This window comes from Tetrao urogallus, assembly GCF_951394365.1.
Source record: "Tetrao urogallus genome assembly, chromosome: 6".
Taxonomy (NCBI): domain Eukaryota; kingdom Metazoa; phylum Chordata; class Aves; order Galliformes; family Phasianidae; genus Tetrao; species Tetrao urogallus.
This window is the reverse complement of record NC_136819.1, coordinates 40,139,248-40,161,326: the sequence shown is the minus strand read 5'-3', so window position 1 is coordinate 40,161,326 and position 22,079 is coordinate 40,139,248. Positions and strand designations below refer to the sequence as shown.

Sequence of the window (22,079 nt, the reverse complement as noted above, 5' to 3'; positions counted from 1 at the left end):
ATTGCCACACTTGCTGCTCAGGAATGAGGTGTACTCAGAGCCTACCTGAGCCTGGCACAAGAGTATGTGACATTCAACACCTTTGTGCTTTTGACTTTGGGCAAGCTCATTTGTCTCCTAAGCGCATAACTCAGATATGATTATTGGCTCAGAACCTTCTGGAACTTGGTGAGAACAGTTCTTCTCACTGAACTGAACAATAGCTTTCAGCATAGCACTATTAAGTACACAGAAAGTGACAAGTATCAGGAAAAGAAGGAGAGAAACACAAGGACAGGGGAAATGGATGAAAAGGCAGAGGAGAGGCTGGGAACAGAGATGCAACAGTAACAACCAAAACTACTTATACATTGCACTCACCCTCAGCAACATCATCATCCACCATCAGTTTGAGGCTCTTTCCACGTCGAACTACCCGAACAGTGTGCCACTCATTGTCGTTGAGCTTCTGCCCCGCATAAAGAGTTTCAGGTCCCTTGCCTGCAGATGGTGATAGGTTTGACAGTTAAGAACAGACTCCAGATTAGTTCAATATCTGCCCAACTGGAAAAGTCACCAAAATCAACCTGGTGCAATACAGACTAGGAAACTGGGTAGGTGCATTATAGCCTGCAATCAACCCTCACAAGTACGCCCTTCCAGCTCAAAGGGAGTCAGGGTCACAAACATTCCTACTCAAGCAGTGCCTTTCTCCCCAGAGGTCACACACATATCACAAGAGATAGAAATCCCTCTGGTACTATAATACAGGGCACTGCAGTATTAGAAAAATGAGTTGATGACAGAAATAACTCCAGGGTGAAGTAATCATTTACAATTTTTTCCTCTCTTAAGAACCTTGATTTACACTAGACACAAGGGATTCTTTTCAGAGTTAATCGCACTGGACTCCCAATGCTAAAGTATCAAACACCAGGCTGTTTTCAGTCTTTCAGTCTCAAAAATAAAGAATTAACTCAAAAAAGAAACTTAGTAATAATAATACTGCAGAAAGGCTATCAATACCACTCACCACCTGGCCGATTGCTCTAATGTTGTTTCACAGAGCAGTCTGGCTATACTTACACAGGGTGCTTACTGTGCCTTGAGTTATATGTCAGTAAAGAAAGAGGAACCCATTTCTCTCCAAAAAGCATACCCACAGTTGTCCTTGCAAGCAATGCTCCTGGAAAAACTGCATTTGTGCTACCCATATTCATCCAGTTTTGCTGCTCACCCATCACAGTTGACAGGCAATTACTTAAAACATTAATTGTTCAGATTATAGAACTGGAATAGTTCATTCATGTCAAATGGTAAGTGAAGAATGGTATGTGCTAAATTAGAAAAAAAAATATGTGCTCATTTCAGTACAGTACTGAAGTATTTCGACAGTTATATCAGAGAAACACAGAATGAGGACAGCAGAACTTTTTGCTCATGAAGTTTGGGCTCACTGCTCAAGACATCAAAAGAGGAAACCAGCAAGGAAAATAAAGATATATTAAACACATTAAGAGCAACGGGACAGGGATAACATAAGGAACTAGAATAGTTCAACTTACTGCATTGGTAAAACTAAATGTCAGATATGCAGCTTATATCCCATAGTTGGTCAATTAAAAAAAAAAAAAAAAGTGTTTTTAATTCAGTTATTTTGACCAGTTTTCATGGAATGGGTTACTACACAGTCCAACTTCATTGAGAGAATGAAATATACACATCTTGGAGCAAAGCTCTGCACAAAGTGGATGCACCCACTCTGGTCTGTTTGTAATGCACACTAGTAGGTCTACACTAAGAACAGCATATTACACAGTGAAACTGAACTGAAGGAAAGGGGTAGAACTCATATCTAGGAACAACAGGCAGTCCGGAGTACACATATTACCTAACCAGCGATGTTATGGTAACTTCATCTTCCCAAGAGGGAATATGGGCAAAGCAGGCAGCATTTCATTCAGCTAAAATATAACATGCTAGGGGAATCATACAGGAAGAAACAGCAACAGAATGAATGTTGTGTCATTCCCAATGGGGGTCATGCAGTTCACGTGAACAAAAAGGCAGAGTGATTCCCCTTCAAATGAAGTCTTCTGTTGCTATCCAATTTTAACACAGAGCAAGAGGAAAAAAAAAAAAAAACAAAAAAAAAAAACAACACCCGTCTTTCTACAGTGATCTGAAAAATGAAAAGTCATTCTCAGTTTAAAAGGCCGGAGAGTTATACTGCAATTACAGAAGATACTTCTTTGACAGGAAACCCATAACCCCTGCAGTTTCCCCATCTTTGTGCCAAAGGCACACTGCACCACGAATGTAATCCTGGCAGCTAGATCATAGCTAGAAACCTTATGTTCTTTTGAATTAGGCAAATCACTATTTAGTAGAGTTTTTAAAAGTTATGCTAGATTTACATTAGTGAGAATACATTGTTTTCTAAAGTGTGTATTACAAAAGGATGCACATGGATGACCTGCAAAATTAATGCCTATATCAGAACATACTGAATCAGTTATTGTAGTTCTAAACCCATATCTTAGGTCCAAATGACCTCCCAGTGTGTCTTTAAGATGCCACCAGATAATACAGAGCTTTCTAGGCAACAACTGCATTCTATATGGTTCAGCAGCTCAAGGTGACTTATCGCTTTTCAATTCTAGCCTGACAAAGTGGGAATCGACCAAAAAGAGCTTGTTTGGCTTATCATTGCCATCTTAATGTCCACTGTAACACTTTGAAAAGAAAACTGGAACAATTACAGAAGTTATCTGACTAGATTCACAGAAAATGTATACTAGTTTGTTCAGAAATGAATGAAAGTTTTAGACTTTCCAACTTCTTTCCAAAAGAAAAGGTTGCCTACAAATGAGATTGCTATCTAGTTAATAGTTGGTGCTCATGAATTTGAAAATTAAGCACTATGAATGCAAACAATTTCATGTTTACTGGTCCCTGACTTGATCAATCATTTTAACATTAATCAGTCAAGAAAAAATTAAATAGGAGCTGTAATACTTCATGTATAAGCCTCAATTTGTATGCAATAGTAAGCATGGGCTTCTTTTCATTGAGTTTCCTGAACAATAATGCATACCAAAAAAAACCAAACACATACCCATGAGAATGTCAAAGTAGTGCTTACAAACAGTATTTTACTGCTGTTTAAAAATGCTTTAAAGGCATTTATGTACCAAGTAGGTTGACATGATTTGCAAAATCATGTCCCACTTTTTCAACTGACAGAGCACAAATGAATTGCTGCTCCCTGAATCCCACTGAATTCAAAGCAGTTCCAGCAACTACATAAAGTGATTGCCACATCTGGATGCCAAACATCATCTCACTGAGCAGGGTGACTACATATGCTGCTATTACACAGATATTCATATGCGGTCAGCTTTTAAGAGGACTTGAAGATTCCCAATTCAATAGTTGCAGATGCCAGGAAATAAAAAGGAAATGGTTCACAATGTGGTGGGGATCCAATTCTCTCCTTTAACACCCAGTGAGACATTTATATGGTCTTACATCTAAATACAGAAACAAGTGCTTTGACAAAAGAGGTTTTTTTCCCCACCTTTCAAGCTGTCTTGCATGTCACCCTTCATCTACAGAAATGCAAGTACAGGAAGTGGCAAAGCAAAAGGGTAGTTGGTCAGATAAAGTCAAAGATGTGCATCTTCCCTTTGTGTATTGTTGATCAGAAAACACAAGGAGCCAAAAGAATGAGGTAGCACCGTCATAAGTTGGATGCCTGGCAACACTATTTATAGCACTTCTGAAGAGAGGGCAGCTGGACATTAGGCAATTTTTGCACTTTATTTCATTTTTGAGTGAGAAGGGGCGATTTAACAGGGAAAAGAACCACAGAATTTCCACTTCCACAATAACTGAACTATTAAGCTACCAGACTATAATTCTTATGAATCTAGAAAACACCTGCATGTGTCTCCAGCCTTCTTAGTCCTTCTAGCACCCTAATGATATCTAAGAAATGTCATATCACTCAGAAACAATTGTTATCTCCCATTTTTCAACTCACATGAGGCAGGCTAGTATGTACTCTCTCAGTGCAGTGGCAAGCATCACCTAATCAGAAGGAGAAAGAAATATGTCACATGCCCCCATACTTGGACACAATTAGTCTAGAGGAAGACTGAGGTTTCCTGAGCAAAGATTACTTGACTCAGCTGCAGCAGCTCTTCCCCATGATCCCATGAATCCTTTGAAATCTGGTTAATATTCATGTGCATGTAGCTCACATGAAATAAGTATTATATGCTTTCAAACATGGAAAAACTCCATCCACTTAGCCCAGTATGTCCAAATCTTTATTTCTATATCAAAGGTGCACTGCTGCCAGTTAATAGCTTGGTGCCAATAGATAATAAGTGTCAAGAAGAATGCAATGAGTATGAGCAAACAGAAAGCAGTTCATGCCTTTTGAAAACAACAAGTTGCTTTCTATCTGGCCCCCCAAAACTCACTCATTCAAAGCAAACACCTAGACTGAGAGATACATTTAAAACAAAGCTCTGAAAGCATCAGGCGTTACCCACCCTCAGTGGCTAGCAGCATAAAAAACTCCCTCATGTGAAAGGCAAAGGATTAATCCTCTCACTATTTTCTCACGGTTGGATTAAAGAGTGTGCCTTCAACCTCAGTGTAGGCTGTAATCATGTGATCCCTTTATATGCTTAAATCAGACTTCTTGAAACAAGGCTAGTTTCATTGTTTATCTTATCCTTCACTATAGATGAGGTCAAACATATCAGAAGAGACAACCAGAAAGGACACTGCCAGACTGATGAGAATGAGAAAGACTCTTCTTCATTACAATTACAATAATAAATAATTCTACAGGGGTAAACAGTGCTATTTAGAGAAGACCAATAGTAACAATAAAAAATTTTATCTGCATTTATTTTTATCTAAAATATGCAGCTGTCATTTAAGCTTCGCTCACAGTCAGGAAATATTTTCGCATATTTTATACTTTGTTTAGGGATGCCATCAGCACCCCAAGGCAAGGATTTATATTCATTTTTTCCTCTTGCTCTGGGGAGAGGTGTTTAGGTTGTTCTCACTGATGTGCTAACAAAATGTGATTCACCATGAAAAACGTGTGCACAGGCTTGTGAAACATGAGGATGAATCATGGAAACAAGTAAGATAGATTCCCTCAAAGCTTAGAGGAAACTAATCTACTAATCTGGATAGACTTTGAAGAATATTTAGATGTGACTAATTAAACTGCAGAGTTGTCCAACATAGTTGGACAATTTCTGTTGTTCCAACAGAAATTTTATATAGAGCCTGGAGAAAAAACTGGAAAGCTTCTACAAGAATAATTAACATTAAGCAATTACTATAACATCACTTGAAAATACTGCATCAAGATGTAATACTCTTATCTGATCTTAACCAAAACTCTACACCTGTTTATCAACTACAAATAATATTAATCTTTTAGAATATATATTTAGCAATACAATTTAAATGATTATGCATAACATTTTGGAATGTGGTAGATATTTCATGTAAAATATTTGCATTTTTTGTGGTAATACCGACATCTATTGTGTTTTCAAGTGATGGACGGAAGATATTCTAGGTCCAAAGATACTCAGCCAAAATTACTAGAGTTAAGTTTAAACAAAGCAAAAAGTAATCAGAAGAAACGAGCGTGAGGACAAAGAAACTGCTAAGTGTTCACACAACATCATCACTTCTTGAGACAAAAAGACCTCCTAAAAAGGACAGGGTAAATGTTTAAACACATGCATGGTTCATATGGATAGATGTATTGAAGGTCTCTACAGCAGCTGACATTTTTGTCTCAGATGAACAGAACTAATACCATTAATTTTTTTTGTGTGTTTTCAGGCAGCATTAGTATGTTCAAGGAGTTTTAGGTAAGCTTTTTCTTGACTGAGATTCACTGTACAACTCAGGAGCATTGTTAATTGCTAGGAAACAACTGGGAAACCCAGACTCTCAAGACTACGCTACAGACTCAAGTAGATATCCCATCCAAATCAACACATTCACATACATACACAATTGTTTTGCTCATATACAGGTTTTAGAAGCCCACTTTTTAAGAAAACATTGGCTGCCAACAAGAAATAAGCAATTTCACTTCCCTACAGACCATCACAGGGCATCCTTACCTGCACCAACTTTTCAATTTCCTCAAGGAACAGAACCATCTTGTATCATATTAAATAAAACACACACTTCAAGAAATGCTTCTTAAGCAAGGTTTACAGAGATTTCTATTTGCAGCTTTAAAGATCGACTTCATTCGAAAGTTCATATAGTTGAACATGGTTTATACCAGCCTAGCTGGGAACAAAGTTTAATTTTTTACATTCATACAGCAATAAAAGAAGAGCATACACAAAAGCTTATAGACACCCACGGAATCAGCTTCACAAGATCAAATGAGAATTCCTCCCCAGCAACCAAACTATTTGAGTTCATGAAATTAATTAAATAAAAAATAGCTACACCACTCTATTAGTTATTTATGAAACATACCTGAGTCTCCCTAGAAATCTGATGGAAAAAAAAAGTTGAGTTGGGTTTTAACTGTTTGGATACAAAGTACATTAAAAAGCCCTTACCACCACACACATCCTTAATATATATGTATAAATTCATATATAAACACACATTTTCCTTGCTCCCACTACAAATACCTATAACGGCATATTGGATGAGTGCTGCTTTCATTTATAGACATCCTAGCTAATGGGTGTATTAGAACTCAGTACGGATTTAAGTAGCATTTACAAAAGCAAAGCTTGTTCATATGGCTCTATAACAAAACATTGTATAAACTCTGTTTTGCGTCTTGTACTCAGTATGAATATAGCTTATGATTTAAGAACAGAAAATAGGAGACATTTCAGTCACATACATGGCACAGGTCATACACATGGCAAAAAACTGCATTTGTTCTTTTTCCATCAAGAGCAGGGGGTTATTCTCCTTGTTTGCAGCAATTTCATCACCGTTGAATTCTAATATTTCCAGAGATTACAGAGCTATTGCTTATGATTACCAACTTATTATTATTTTTTTTTTTTAAGAAATATCAGAAAAACATTCCTTCTAATCAGAAAACTGATGAGAAATGACAATTTTAATGTAGGAATTTTCCAGCTCTTCCAAAAAAAATGTCATCGTGACTCAGTAAGCAATCAATTTGTTAAAAACTAACATCAAACAAAGGATCTTTTCAATATTTAAGAAATATATTTTCTTTTCAATATTTTAATCATAATAAATGGCTTTCCATTCTTACTAGGAAACTTACTCCTGGGCAATTATTCCCAGTCCTAAAGAAAGTGATTTATATTCACAAACAGAGGGGGGGGTGGGGGGGGGTGTTGTTTGTTTGTTTTTAAATCAAGCATTCATACTTTTAAAATTAGTATTTACAACAGCTTAATTAAATTAATTTCAAAGTTAGTTCTGCCAAACTGGCATTACCTTTGTTTTGAGCTTGGGCTGCAGCATAAAACACCTCAGGAGGGGAAGTGTGTTTTTGTGAGTCAGAGATCAGAACAACCAATGCTTCAGGTTATGTATAAAGAACTCAGAAGCTAACACACTGAGACTTATCTGCAACTTGCCTACAGAAATCCGTGCACACATAGAACTGAGGGAACGCAGAGCTCACACTCTGTTAGTGCAGGCCAGGCAGCAGAGAAGCAAGGAGCAGTCAGCAACGGGCAGGGAACTGCCTTGCAGCATTACTGCACTGATGCATTTTGAGTTAAAGATGATCACACTCCAGCAATGGGTAATGGGTGCTTGTTTTTTATTTTTAAGTATAATTGTATCTACATCTCATTTAAGTCTAAAAACTGAGGAGATCAGAAAGCAATGCAAATCAGCCGAAGTGGGGAAAAACACATGAAGGGGAAGCGACGGGACAACAGCTCAGGTAGGGAAAGTACAGTGCCTCATAGGGATAGCATAATATACTTGTATTTCAGCAAGAGATCAGAGACCACTTTAACAGTGGGACAGCATCTTTGTTCCCCTCTTTCAGTGCAAAGAAAGCAATGGCAAAGAAAGGGGCTCCTCCTTGTAAAGATCCACTTGACAGTGGAACAGACAGAATCAGAAGGTTTTGGAGGTCCAGTCACAAATGTTACATCAAAAAACATGTAGGACACACCTCACAGTCCTCTTTAGCAGCAGTGTCAGAAAAGGAAACACAGCCAGAAAACGAAAGTCCAGGAGGGCATATCCCCCCCACTAGGGAGCAACATAAGTAAGCTAGTAAAAATAGACAAGGAAAAGGCTGACGTAGTTAACTTTTTTGGCTCAATGTTCTCTGCATGCCACACATCCCTCAAATGTCTGGTTTGGTAGGAGAGAATCAGGGAAGTAGCATCCCTCCCACCGTAAGCAAAGATAAGGTTGAAGAACCGGAACATCCACAAGTCTAAGGGTTCTGATGAAATGCATCCCAGAGTCCTAAGGGAATTAGTTGATGCAATGGCCAAGCTACTCCCAATGATATTAGATAAGTCATGGCAAACAGGTGAAACCGCTGGTGACTGGAAAAAAAGGCATCATCATACTCATTCTTAAGAGGGATAAGAAGGATGATCTTGGGAACTACTGACCTATTAGTCTCATCTCCGTGCTAAGATCATGGAACATGTCCTCCCGGAAGCTATACTAAGGCACACTGAAGACAGGAAGGTGACATGGGAGTACCAGAATGTCTCCACCAAGGACTAATCCTACTTGACCAACCTAGCGACCATTTATGATGGTGTCACTGCATCAATGGACAAGGGAAGAGCCACTGATGTCATCTATCTGTACTTCAGTAAGGCATCTGACGTGGTACCCCACAACATCCTTCTCTACAAATTGGAAAGATGGATTTAATGAGTGAACTGCTCAATGGACAAAGAACTGGCTGCATGATCAAGTCCAGAGAGTGGTGGTCAATGGCTCAATATCTGGATGAAGATCAGTGACCGAGTGGTGTCCCACAGGATCAGTGCTGGGGCTGACACTTTTTAATATCTTCCCCACTGTCAGTGTCATTGATGTCAAGTGCACCCACAGCAAGTCTGACACTGATGACACCAAACTGTGGGGTGCACTTGACATATCAGAGGGAGGGACCTAGACAGGCTTAAGCAATGGGCCTACGTGAACATCATGAGGCTCAACAAATCCAAGTGCAAGGTCTGGACCTGGGTCAAGGCAACCCTGACTACCAATGCAATTTTAGGGATGAAAGGATTGAGCACAGCCTTATCAAAAAAGACCTGGGGAACCGGTGGATGAAAAGCTGGACACGAGCCAGCAGTGTGCCATCACAGCCCAGAAAGCCAACCATACCCCGAGTTGCATCAAAAATAGTGTGGCCAGCAGGGAGAGGGAGGCAATCCTGCCCCTCTACTCTGCTTTGGTGAGGTCTCACCTGAAGTACTGCATCCAGATGTGGAGACCTCAATACAGGAGAAACACAGACCTGTTGGAATGTGTCCAGAGAAGGGCCACAAAAAAATAACACAAAGGATGGAACACCTCTCCTATGAGAACAGGAAAAGAGCTGGGACTGTTCAGCCTGGAGAAGAGAAGGATCCAAGGTGACTCAATAGCTGCCTTTCAAGGTCTAAAGGGGAGCTATAGGAAAGAAAGGGGACAGAATCTTTAGCAGGCTATGTAGCGACAGAAAAAGGGGAAAAGCTTAAAGAGGGTAGATTTAAGTCGGACACAAGGAAAAAGTCTTACAGTGGAGGTGGTGTGGCACTGGAACAGGTTGCCTGGAGATGCAGTGGATGCCCCATCCCAGGAGACTTTCAGTCCGAGGCTGGATCACATCCTGGGCAACCTGATCTACTTGTGGATGTCCTTGTTCATTGCAGAGAAGTTGAACTAGATGACCTTTAAAAAATCCCTTCCAACTCCATGATTCTCTACTTACACCAACAAATACATCTTCATCCAAACACAAAGGGCCAGAGTACATACACAGGACATACATTTTTCATTTAAGGTACATTCCCTGGGGAACTCAAGAGCATAATATGTTACAGATGTGTCAAGAAACAATTTCTAATTGCTAGGACTATTACACAAACCATCCTCAACTCCCTTTAACAGAATAACGAACATCACAACAGTTAGGTCCAACTATGATAACAAAACAGGATTCATCATCTGCAGAGTTGCAAAACACCACATACACAACTGAGTATTTTTTTTCCCTTTTCACAATTTTACCTCCTGACTGAAGTCCATTATTTTTTTTCAGTCTGTGGTGCCAAACAGTTTTTAAATCCCTATTGTGGTAGCCAGTATTAATAAGTCTACTTAGAACTACACTCATTCTGCAAATTAGAGCATCATATGCATATAAATCACAAACATAAAACAGCAACCAAAACTTGCAAGTGAAAACCTCCCATTTTCAGATTTTACTGGTAAGCCATGTATTCCTTAAGTGTGCATACTGGTCCCCTCTACCTAAAGCAAGACACTCTGGTGAGAAGGATGGTGAGTAGTACATTCAGACCTACAGGCATAAGTCTCCTTACTTTACTGAAGAAGGTACCAGAGAAGGATCACTCGTTCCTTCAAAGCTGAGGGATTAGCAGCGCACACTGAAGTGTTCAATGCTAAAGACATACAAAAGCTTAGCTATCTCTATAGCATGTCTTTACGTGTTTTATTCATGGAATAGAAGCTTTAGCTGCTCTTATTTTCCTATCCCTTCTATAAAAATAGTACAACATAGTGACTATGAAGCAGCAGAGATTACATTATCCTACCTGAAATCATCTTGATATTTCAAGTAGATAGAGTGTTGCTATGTATTTCACCTATTTAAGGGAAACTGTTTCACTGATAACTATACATTTTCCAGATTATAAACAAGGCAACAAGTAGAATCTAGTAAAATTTCACTGAATTATCCTATTCAAGGACTAGAGACATAGAACAGTTTCTCCACATGTTCCCTTGATTTTTTTCATTTTTATTTTCGGCTTGTCTCCTCAAAGCCTCTCTTTTACATATCAGCATTTATAAAGTTCTTCATCTTTTCAGGACCCTACAAAGTCAATGCATCTTCTAAATAAAGTTGAGAGATACTGCTCACCATATTTTCTGAGGCAGAAACTGAGGCAGTGTTGCCCAGTGTCACAGCAAGAACTTGGACACTCTTGAGTAAGTATTTTCCTTTCACTTTAACAAGCTTTATAAAACTGAATAAAACCCGACAAATTTGGAAGCCAACCTACACTGACTTCAAAGCCTAGTTTCAAATAATTCATATTATACCATTTAACTCTTATTTCTGCATTAGTCACAACACATACTCCCCAAAGAACTGGTACTCCACTGACTTAAACCCATTCTCACGAGTGCAGTAATACTTGTATTGCAATGAACAAAGTATCCTCAATACCTTACGTCATGGATGTCCAACCTTTTGGCTTGTCTGGGCAGCATCAAAAAAAAAAAAAAAAAAAAGCACAACAAAAGTAAAACTAGACAGGCTGTGATCTTACAGACACCTCTCAATCTTCAGTCTACTGTACAATACACTGGTGCCCTTAATCAAAATTGAGAAACCCTGACAAGAAAGGTGATGAATGCTACTTAAACCTACAGGCAAAAGACTCCTTATTTAGCCTAAGAAGCTATCAAGGAAGGATCACTTGCTTCTGGAAGGCAGGGAGATCAGGAGTGCATGCTGAAGGATAGTTGAGGATTTACAGATAAAGATGACATCTGAGGCAAGCACTGAGAACTCCTTTGAAATTCAGATTTTAAATTCACAGCTTTCATGTCAGCTAAGGAGCATGTAAAGGAAAAAAATAGCCCTGTGGGAAGAAGGGTCATGGATGGTAAAGCTAGGTGTATATGGTTTAAACACATTCTCAACTCTTAATTCCCAATGCTCCCAATGACAAACAGCATCTGATGTCCAAACTGATGATGCCCTTCTTCTCAAATACACCTCTTGAGTTACTTAGTTTCATAAGCATACCCTCATGTAACTCCTGTATACTTCATACAACATCCACATTTAAGTCTGTTATCACTAAAATTAGACAGGATTAAACTACAGTATTAACTGGAAAAAAAATCATCCTGAATCAGCTAAGATTCAGAGAAAAACCAATGAAGAAACCCAGAAGATTTCTCACCACTAAGTAGTAGACTTTTCCTGGAAAGGCCTTACGGCAGGTACCTTTTCTCACCCAACACGCACAGAAGTTCATACATGCTTTCAAAAGAGCTGATCTCTGATAGCAAGAAGAAAGATCTTTATTGTACAAATAAGAAATCAAGCACAAGGAAAGGAAGTGGTGACTTTACATTTCCTCAGACCAAGTGATGCCTGTGCACGTTAAACATTTTAGTTATAAGCTTTATCAATTCTTATTTATCACATCTAAAAGAAGAGTAGTAGCCAGCACTATAAGATGCTATATAGATAGATGTAAAGGAATATGATAGAGGTACTTCAGCAATAAGGATGCTTGACTACCAAGCAACCAACATCATATGTTAGCCTCTAGCAAATTTGCACAAAAAGGAGAATTTGATTAATGGCATGAGCTGGTCACAAGTATCTATCACTTTCTTTTCCCACTGAAAGGTTAATTACTGACAAGCATAGCCTGTTTTCCTGCATAAATTTGAAATGACAGACTTCTACTCTGTGAAAAAATTAGTTCTCTTTATAGCCTTTAAAAAGATGTACATATACACAGTCAAAAAAAGCTCCTAATGCTACCTACATAGCCTCTTTAGTTCTACATGTTGCTTGTTAGGAAAGTAGGTAAGGGCTAATAGAAGGATGGGTAGACTACACACACCTCTCCTCCTATGTTTTTTTCCCCCACAATGTTTTTATTTCTAGCCAGTGAACAGCTGGTATCCAGTACTGGTGGAGCAAACCAATTTTTCTGTCTTATTTCTAGACTCCGCAGAAGCAGCGTGAGATCCATGCATGTTTATAAAGCATTCAGATCATACGCTGAACAAATACTGTAGCACTACTAACATTTGTATAGACATACCATTAACATAACCAAGCTTGGAGAATGAAAATGAGAAGGCCCCTGTTCCCAAATCTTGAAATATACTTTTCTTCGGGAGTCAGATTTTCATAGAAATAAATACCTTAATCTGCAAGCCTCATAGTATTTTTGATGTCACCAGGTTCATCTAAAATAAAGTACTGTGTAATTCTCTGGAGGACCACGGGCCAAACTTTTCTTTTATCATACTCCAAATCAGTGCTTTAGGTCAATAGCTCCTAAAGTATTCTTTCATTAGTTTGTGAACGCTTACCAAGGTAGCAGTCTGATAGGGATTTGGATGTCCTGTATTAAACTGATGGCCAAGAAATTATGCCTACAATACAGTCTGAGATTAATCACTTAATGGTTAATGGAACTTTAAAGTCTGCTTAGAAAATACTGACCCTGGTGCTCCGTATCTGCATGCTCTTCTCACAGCCCAAGTACTCACGTTCTCTCTCACCTACTGGGGATTTATCCTGGCAAAGCACTTCAGCGTCTGGAAGACAAACCACAACTGAAACATTTTCACATCACCTAATTGGTCTACATCAAAACAGGAAAGAGGGCAAAGGAAACAAGTTTGAAGCCAAGCCTACACAGCTACTTTGTAAAGAGCAACAATGAAACAAGCAAATGCCCCAGACCCCTACCTTTCTGACCAGTGAATAGAAATATTTTAAAATCATGCACAACACCCCCACTGTTTGTTAATGTGTAGGCCTAACCCTGGTGCCCTGTTTCTATATGTTGCAACTTCTGCATTTCATCCTTTCCTCTTAGGCAAGCCCTAGTATCTGTGGCAGCAGTATGCAAATATTTTCTTTTCCTTTTTTCCCCCTCTTCTTTCTGTTCAGAGAGAGAAGAAATAATGAAGTTCTGAACCATTTTCACAAGAAAGATTGATTAACACGATATCAAATAAATATAAATTCAATTCTAGTAAAAGCAGCCGAGATAAAGTCAATGTCAGCTTGATTTTCAGAGGTGCTGAATGGGAATAGTAAAGCACACTGCTCTTGAAAATTAGACAAAATTGCATAAATATAAATATTAAAATATATTACAAAGCTCCACTATATTTCATCCCCAACTTCACAGGAAAGTGTCTATAGGGTGAATAAATTATGAATCTAAAAGAGCAGTTTTAAAAGCTAACAATTTGCATAATGTAGAGCATGCTTAAAACAAAATAGGTGAAGAAATTTTATCTATAAGGCAAGCAATTTGCAAAACTCTGCAGGATACTGGGTCACTTTTAACATCACTTAGTGCCACAGAGGTAATTTCAAGAGAGTAGAGAGTAAAAGAACTGCAAAGACCTGCTACGATAAGTTGGAAACACAGGATTTCTAATTTCTCATTCAGCATCAAAAAGCAAAACAACTTCTGGTTTTATACCAGAGCTGACTTTCAATGATGTGTCACATCCAGGTACATGGTTTCATGCAAGGAGCAATAAAAAGATTACTTGTATCAGAAACATAATGTAGGACAACCACCTGGATCCACAAATTTTGTCTTTTTTAATCAACAGTCAACTAAGCAAGAGCCACACAGTAAAAAGGATGCACAAAACATCTGCTCTCTACCAAACACAAAAAAATACTCCCTCAGCATGTACAAAAATCAAATGTGAAAATGCACCCTCCTCTCTGTGAATTTTTTCTTCCGTAAGTTACATCTGATGCCGCTGAAGAATGCTAGCAAACAGAAAATAATGCCATGCATACTTGATTATGATATTAAAACAAATATCTGTATTATACGCAAACAAATCCACAGAGGAATTGGACCAGAGAGGTACTGGCAGAACATGCATGCTGAGGAACACAACAAGCAGGAGGCTTCCTTGGTTCAGTGAACAAATTGGAAGCAGAGAAAGGAAAACAAAAATCACTTCCAGTTGATCTCAAAATGCCTGTTTTTTTTTTTGTTTTTTTTTTTTTAAATCAAAATTTCCCTCAACAAGACAACTTCAGAAATATTTCTGCTTGGAGCTTATAAAATTAAAAGCTGAAAACGGCTGAAGTACTCAATGCCTCTTCACCGTGGCATTCAATGAAAAATCTGCCCTCCAGCTTTCAAAGTTCCTGACACGTATAACTTCAAGGGACCAGAGAGTTTCACAGAATCATAAGGGGTTGGAAGGGACCTCTGGAGATTGTCTGGACCAACATCCCTGATAAAGCAGGCTCACTACAGTAGCTTGCATAAGAAAGCATCCAGGTGGGTTTTTAGTACCTCCAGAGAAGGAGTCTCCGCAATGCCTCTGGGCAGCCAGTTCTAGTGTTCTGTCCAAGTAAAGGAGTTCTTCCTCATGTTTTTTTTGTAACTTCTTGCATTCCAGTTTGTGCCCATTACCCCTTGTTCTGTCACTGGGCAACACCAAAAAAGAGCCTGGCCCCATCCAATTGTCTCCTGTTCATCAGATATTTGTAAGCATTGATAAGATATCCCCCTAGTCTTCTTTTTTCCAGGCCAAAAAGCCCAAGGTCTCTCAGCCTTTACGTCATAAGGCAGATGCTACAGACCTATAATCACCTTTGCGGCCCTCCACGGGACTCTCTCAAGAATTTCCCTTTCTTTCTTGAACTGGGGAGCCCAGAACCAAATGCAGCATTCCAGACATGGCCTCACCATGGCAGGGAAGAAGGGGAGAATCACCTCCCTCAACCTGGCCACGTTCATTAAAAGGGCTGGCCACGATCTTTTTAATGCATCTCAGGATACCACGGCCTTCTTGGCCACAAGGGCACACTGCTGGCTCATGGCCAACCTGCCTTCTACCAGGACAGCCAAACCCCTCTCCACAGAGCTCCCTTCCAGCAGGTGAGCTCTTAGCACCTACTGATTTTGCATTTGCCCTCATGGAACCTCATACAGTTCCTCTCTCTAACCTGTTTACATATGAATGTATCAAGGGAGCCACTGCTGATGCAAGAGCCCTTTTTACCACCTCTGAAAGGTTAAAGAAGTATAAGGAGATTCAGTGTGACAATTTTTAAATTTTATTTTTACCTTTTTATTAAAGCTGGCCTTGTTTTGAGCAGTGAATTGGACTAGAGGCTTCCGGAGATCCCTTTCCATCCTACATTGCTTTGTGGAAATATTTTGTTCTACTGGTAAGTGAAAGTTTTATTTTCCATGTCTGGAAAAAAAAAGAATTTCTAGCATAATTTTAGTTTTTATACATTATTAGAAATTAAAAGTCAAAATATTTTTATATTGTCATAATATTTTTAGGTTTGCCATTTTCTTCATGAACACTTGCCAAGCTCAAACTAAATTAGTCAACAGATGCAATCAGCCTAAATATTTACTTTTCAGCGAAGCACTTTCACTTGAACAGTTCATTCATCTTGTTCTACTTGGCAGCTTCTTTCAGCATCAATATGCTGAAAAACACAGGATATTTGAGAAAAGAAATACTACTTACAGGAGACTGTCTGTACAATTAATTACTAAAGGCAACGCCTATGGATTAGTGTCCTTGCTTACCACTACCTATTTAGCTGATCTATTAACCAACATGCAGACATCAAAACCAAACAAGTCCACATTACTGTATTCCCAGAATACTTTAGGTCTACATGAACTTCAATTGTCAGCCTTTTGTATTTAGGTTATTCTTTTGGAATGTATTCTTAAACTAGGTATGTATCTTTACAGTACAACATCGTGTAGTACAATCTCTACAAAAATAGGTAGTTATACAAATAAGCATCAGTAAACATAAGGAGCTAGCCCCTACCAAAAAGGCTCTGGCTTTTTTTGAAAGTATTGAATTATTTTTTTTTTAAAGCAATGCAGACAATAACTAGGACAAAGGATTGGCCTGGAAATATTACAAGATATAAAGTATCTTCAGCTTCACTGCTATTTTCTTTCATGTCCAGAGAAATTGAGACAATTGAACAGTTATCACAAACTATCCATCATCTTGAGTTGAGAAAATTCTCTCAGAATTCTTTCAGAATTTTCACCTCTCATCTATCTCCCCCTATCCCCCAAAAGTAAAGAATTCATTGCATCAAATAAGGAAAAAAGTGCACATTTCTAAAGGCTGTGAAGGAAAACTCAACACAGTGCAGACAGACCACATAAGCCCTTGGGAACTCAGAATTGTTTGAATACATTCTGAATGTATTCAAACTTGCTAAAGTCAAACATGCAGAGTTAGTTCCAGCTAACACCTTATGCTATCCCGTCACTACAAATATGTAACGGATAAAAAGTGACCTCAAAGGCGTTTATATTTAAATAGTCACATAGTCACATAGACTAAATCAGAAACTTTTCTGTTCTGCTTAGAGGCATCATAGAACAGAGAGGAAGAGAAATCTGAAATCCCCAAACTCAAGTTTCTCTGAATAGAGAAGGCAAAAGTTTTTAAGTACTGCCATAATGCATTAAAAGCCTTCTTTCAAAATATCATGCCTCTCTCTAAAGAGTGTTGAACTAAGGTAAACAGTTGTGTATTACTTACAACATTAGTAGTTTATTTCTCTAGTGGTTACAGTGTTACATTTCCCTACAAACAATGGCTCATAGTGTCAAGGTATGGTTAAGGAGTCACTACTGAGGCAAATAACTCATGATAAGAGGATCTGGTGCATTCTTAAATTATTCACTGGAGTTTGTTGCTCTTCAGCTTCTTCAGTTCACAACTGTTACTGAGTAAAACAAGGAATAATCTATGTTTCCAAAATGGTTTCTCATATTACCCTGTGCATCTTTAATTTCTACAAGTTATACTTCTGATTTTACTAAGATCTGGGAAAAACCATAAGTTCCATTGCACTAAGAAAGCATCACCAGAAAAGCAACTAATTGTGATGGTGCTGCATGAGTTCAGGACACACAGGTAACTCCGGTGAGGTCAAGTAAGTGTAGAACAGCAAGGTTTGTCTTCAGCTCATAGATCACTGGAACTAAACTAACTCCAGCTGTAACATCTTTGTGACCCATGAGCACCTATCCCACCAGGAAGGAGGAAACGAGGTAGGGACCTTAAGTACAGACAGGAAAAGGTTTCTCTGAAACTAATGACAAGACTGGCCTACTCTGAAGCAACACAAGTGAACTTCTGGTAGATATGACTCAACATACCTGATGATCCCTAGTCCTCTATTCTTCTCATTAAAATTCTTCCACACATTAACTTAGAGCTGTAATCAGATAGCCACATTTTTATCAGTACCTACAGATGAAACTCTTCCGGGCAAAAATTACAAGTAGCGTAATTACAAGTTACTAGTTAAGTATCTTTCAGACACAGAAGTGCCATATTTAAAATACGAAAAAGTCCCTAACTTACCAAGAATGCTTACTACACTGCAGAGCCATATTACTAAGATAGAATCTAGTAGAATTCCAGAATAATTTCTAAAATACATAATCTATAGTGGACCCCAATTAGATTTTCCTAAAGTGAATAAATACACAGTTTTTCATTTTTATTTTTCTTAAACTAGCCAGTCACGCATCTATCATACATGCATAAAAGCTATTTTACTAAGCCTTCCTGAAACAGTGCATCTCTTCACAGCAGGCTAAATGGAAATATCACCTTGCAGCTGAAATCAGGCTCTGAGTAATATTAGTGGTCTCATCTAGGATGACTTTGGCTCATTGTCCCTCTCATAAAGAGAACAATGAACTAGCACATCAACTGTTACTACAGCACAGTGCCCTGGAGAAGCAAGCAAAAAGCATTTTGCCCAGAAGTCCTTATCTCATCTGTTACATGTATCCATGCCTGATGCTACTGTCTTCTTTAACGAAAAGGGAGATGCATTGATTTCTTGGGCCACAACGATCTGTGCAGTAACAGTTACCTTGACAAAACAACAGTGAATGTCAAAATCCTCTACTGACACTATGTTTGGCACCTGGAAATCATATTGAATGAAACTTTAGAGAGAATTCAGTGTGGCAGAGATAAATAAAATCAATTATGAAGAACAGACAGCATGTTTACTTGCTTAATTGCCTTCACAGGTAAATACATCCAGAGTCTTGCTTTAGAGTATTGAATTATTTCACTTAAATCTAAAATAATAGCAATAATGAAAATGGATTGCATTTTAGAAGACAGAAATAAATACTGCTGTGGGACCAGTACAAAATTAACATAAAACTAACAATAATCACACTGAAATTTGATGGTGAACTGCTAACATATTCTTGAAGAGGATCTACAATATCATGCTTTTTAGATTTAATAGTAGCCTGACTTTTATACAGAGGACTGTGCAGGATCCAAAGATTCAAAGTCAGGCAAACACATTGGGAATGCCTGGAAACTGACAGATAGTGACTGGTCCACTATTAGACACTCCACAAGATGAGAGAGAAAAAAAAAAAAATAAAATCTTGCATCAAAACACTGTAGGTGTTTAAGGTGGAAAGAGTCTCCATCCTTCCTCCTGGTTCTTCACATTTTAAAGCATTGCTGCTACATGGTTCTGCTAAACACTGCCTTCTTAAAGACAAGAGACTTCCACTGACATCCATTCCTGCAAAAAGGAATACCTTACATCTTTAAAAGCAACAGCAAAATGCAAATATAGACATATTATGATGTGGTAAACTAGTACTCAGTCACTGCAAGTGACACATGCTTTCCTAAAGTCTGAAAATGACAAAGCCAAAGTACAGAGTAAGTTCAAATGAATTTAAAAGTGATGCTGGTGCTCCCTTAAAAACAAAAAAAAAAAACCAAAAAAAAAAAAAAAGCTTGAACAAAGAATAGATATAAAAAAAACCACTCTATGCTTACTGAAAAATCAGACCCTTTCAAGTCATCACACAGCTAAGATCTAACATTTTGAGAATTAGTCTTTTAGAAGCCTGTCGACTTCAGCTACATACATTCTCACCCAGACAACTCGAAGCAAAATTTGATCACAGTAACAACATTCGTAGGGAACTTACAGTTTTGACCTTTGCATTCTGATCATAATCTTGATTTGTCAGTTATATTTAGAAGACTTAAATGCCTATAAAAATTATAAAGACTGGAAGCAGTTGTCCTTTGTTTCCTGCTGACGTGAATGACTTAACTGAGGATCACACAGATGATTTCAAGTTTGACTGCAAAATAATGCAATATTTACGTACAGAGTTTGTAACTCTGAAAGACATTTCAAAGTTAATGTAATGTTCAAGATTAATTTAAGGGGAAAAAAATCCAAAATTAATGTTTTTGGAGAAAGAAGGGGAGATATAAGGAAAAGACAAGAAATCCTGAAGTCTACAGGTCCCATGATAAATTTCTTAGTTCTACCAGTCTTTAGTATGGAAGTTTTCTCCGAAGTTCCTTTCCTGGAAAATCTGGAGAAGGATGTTTTAGAATGGCAAACTAACAAGGAAGACTTCCCCGTAACCAAAGACATTAAGGTGCGCAATTATCTGTAAATCCAGGAGGAAGACATTGATAATTATCAGCAACTTTCTTGCTCTGTAAATGCAGTTTAGGAATAAATGAAATAGCAATATACCTCTGTAAAATTTCCTTCAAAAATACTGTTGATTTGGCCATCTTAAGTTTTTTAAAGGCAATTATTTTTCCTGACAGATCAGTGCTTTAGGCTTTAAGTCAGGAACGTCAGTATTTTCTGCCTTTGAAAAATAAGTTTGAAATAATCATGAAATCATTTCAAATTACCTGCTTATTCCTGTAGATGCTTAAGATGCAATTGTTATCTCCTCTAATATTTTATCCAGAATATGACAGAAGGCAAAGGAGGGAGGAAGGCTCTAGAAGGCACACTGTTTATTACCTGCAATAGAACAGATAGCAGTCTGGGCTGCTATCCATAGATGCTATGACTCCAGGCTAAATATACATGCCTCCAAAGCTTCAAATCATCAAGGGAAAGTTACTAATAGCAGTACTCCCCAACATCATTGAAGATTATAATCATACCTATGTAAAAAAAGACAAAGTGAGAAAACTGGTACCAAAATGTAACACCCTGAGGGGAACTTGTAAGATCAGAGAGCAGACTTCAAGTTGGAATTAAGCAAACTTTTTTTTTCTTTTTTCCCCCTTTGAGACTGTCTTAGGCTCAGTCTGTGACAACACAGATATCAATGGATTATTTCCAGCTGTTAAATGTATTCACTCATAATAGACAAATAACCTATGAGTATAAATCTTTTAACTCAACTTCAAGTTCTAGAAAACAGTGAGGGAGAAGGAAATTGAAAGATCATTCCCCAGACCCTGTGGTCACCTTTCAGCAAGATCATACAGAACAAAGCATCCTCTTGGATTCTGACATATCTAACTCGAGAAGAGAGAAAACAGTGCAGTTTCATAACTTCCAGAATAAGAAAAGCTTACTCACACTCACTCTTGTTATATGTTGACATCCCCCTACCACCATTTGCACTCAATTAGATCCTTCACACTCTCCTTCTAATGTTGAAGACATTTATTTATAATATCTCTACCACATCTGGGGCAACTATTAAGTAATAGAGTTCACACAGAGGAATATTAGACTGGAAAGGAACACAGTTAATTGAATCCAGTCAAACTATTGTAAACACCCGTGTGACTGCTATCCAGCTATGAAGTTCACAGTACATCCCTCAGTAACAATTAAGTATCCTAGATCTCTAAAGTGTTTCCCAACATCATGGAATAAATGCGTATTTCCCAGTAAATATCTTCTGGTTTTTTTTTTTTTTTTTTTTTTTTTTTTTTTTTTTTTTTTTTTTTTTTTTTAAATCTATCTTTCCAGATATCTACTCAACATGGTTGTTTCTAGGCCTTGCAGTTTGTTATCTCTGTTATCTTCCTGGTACAGAAACACATCCAAAGCATACTACAATATTTTACTGCAGATATTAAAATAATCAAGAAAATGATAAAAAGGAATTATTGCATCCCTGCATCGCAACAAAACATTTCTGTGTTGAATTGCACATTTGAAAAGACAGCCACACTATAAGACAGAAGCTCTGACTTGGTATTTTTGACACTCACATGACAACACTTCT

General features: G+C 38.0%; 1 protein-coding gene across 6 annotated transcripts in view; it reads right to left on the bottom strand.

Annotated features, from left to right (window-relative positions):
* The window catches only part of NRXN3 (neurexin 3), a gene marked incomplete at both ends in the record, with an annotated part of 895,090 nt that overhangs the window by 534,385 nt on the left and 338,626 nt on the right, over positions 1–22,079 (bottom strand). For all 6 annotated transcript variants that reach the window (XM_079537660.1, XM_079537661.1, XM_079537663.1 and 3 more), the window contains one exon: positions 361–480. In XM_079537660.1, the coding sequence (XP_079393786.1) occupies positions 361–480 (120 nt within the window). The remainder of the gene's footprint in view (positions 1–360; positions 481–22,079) is intronic.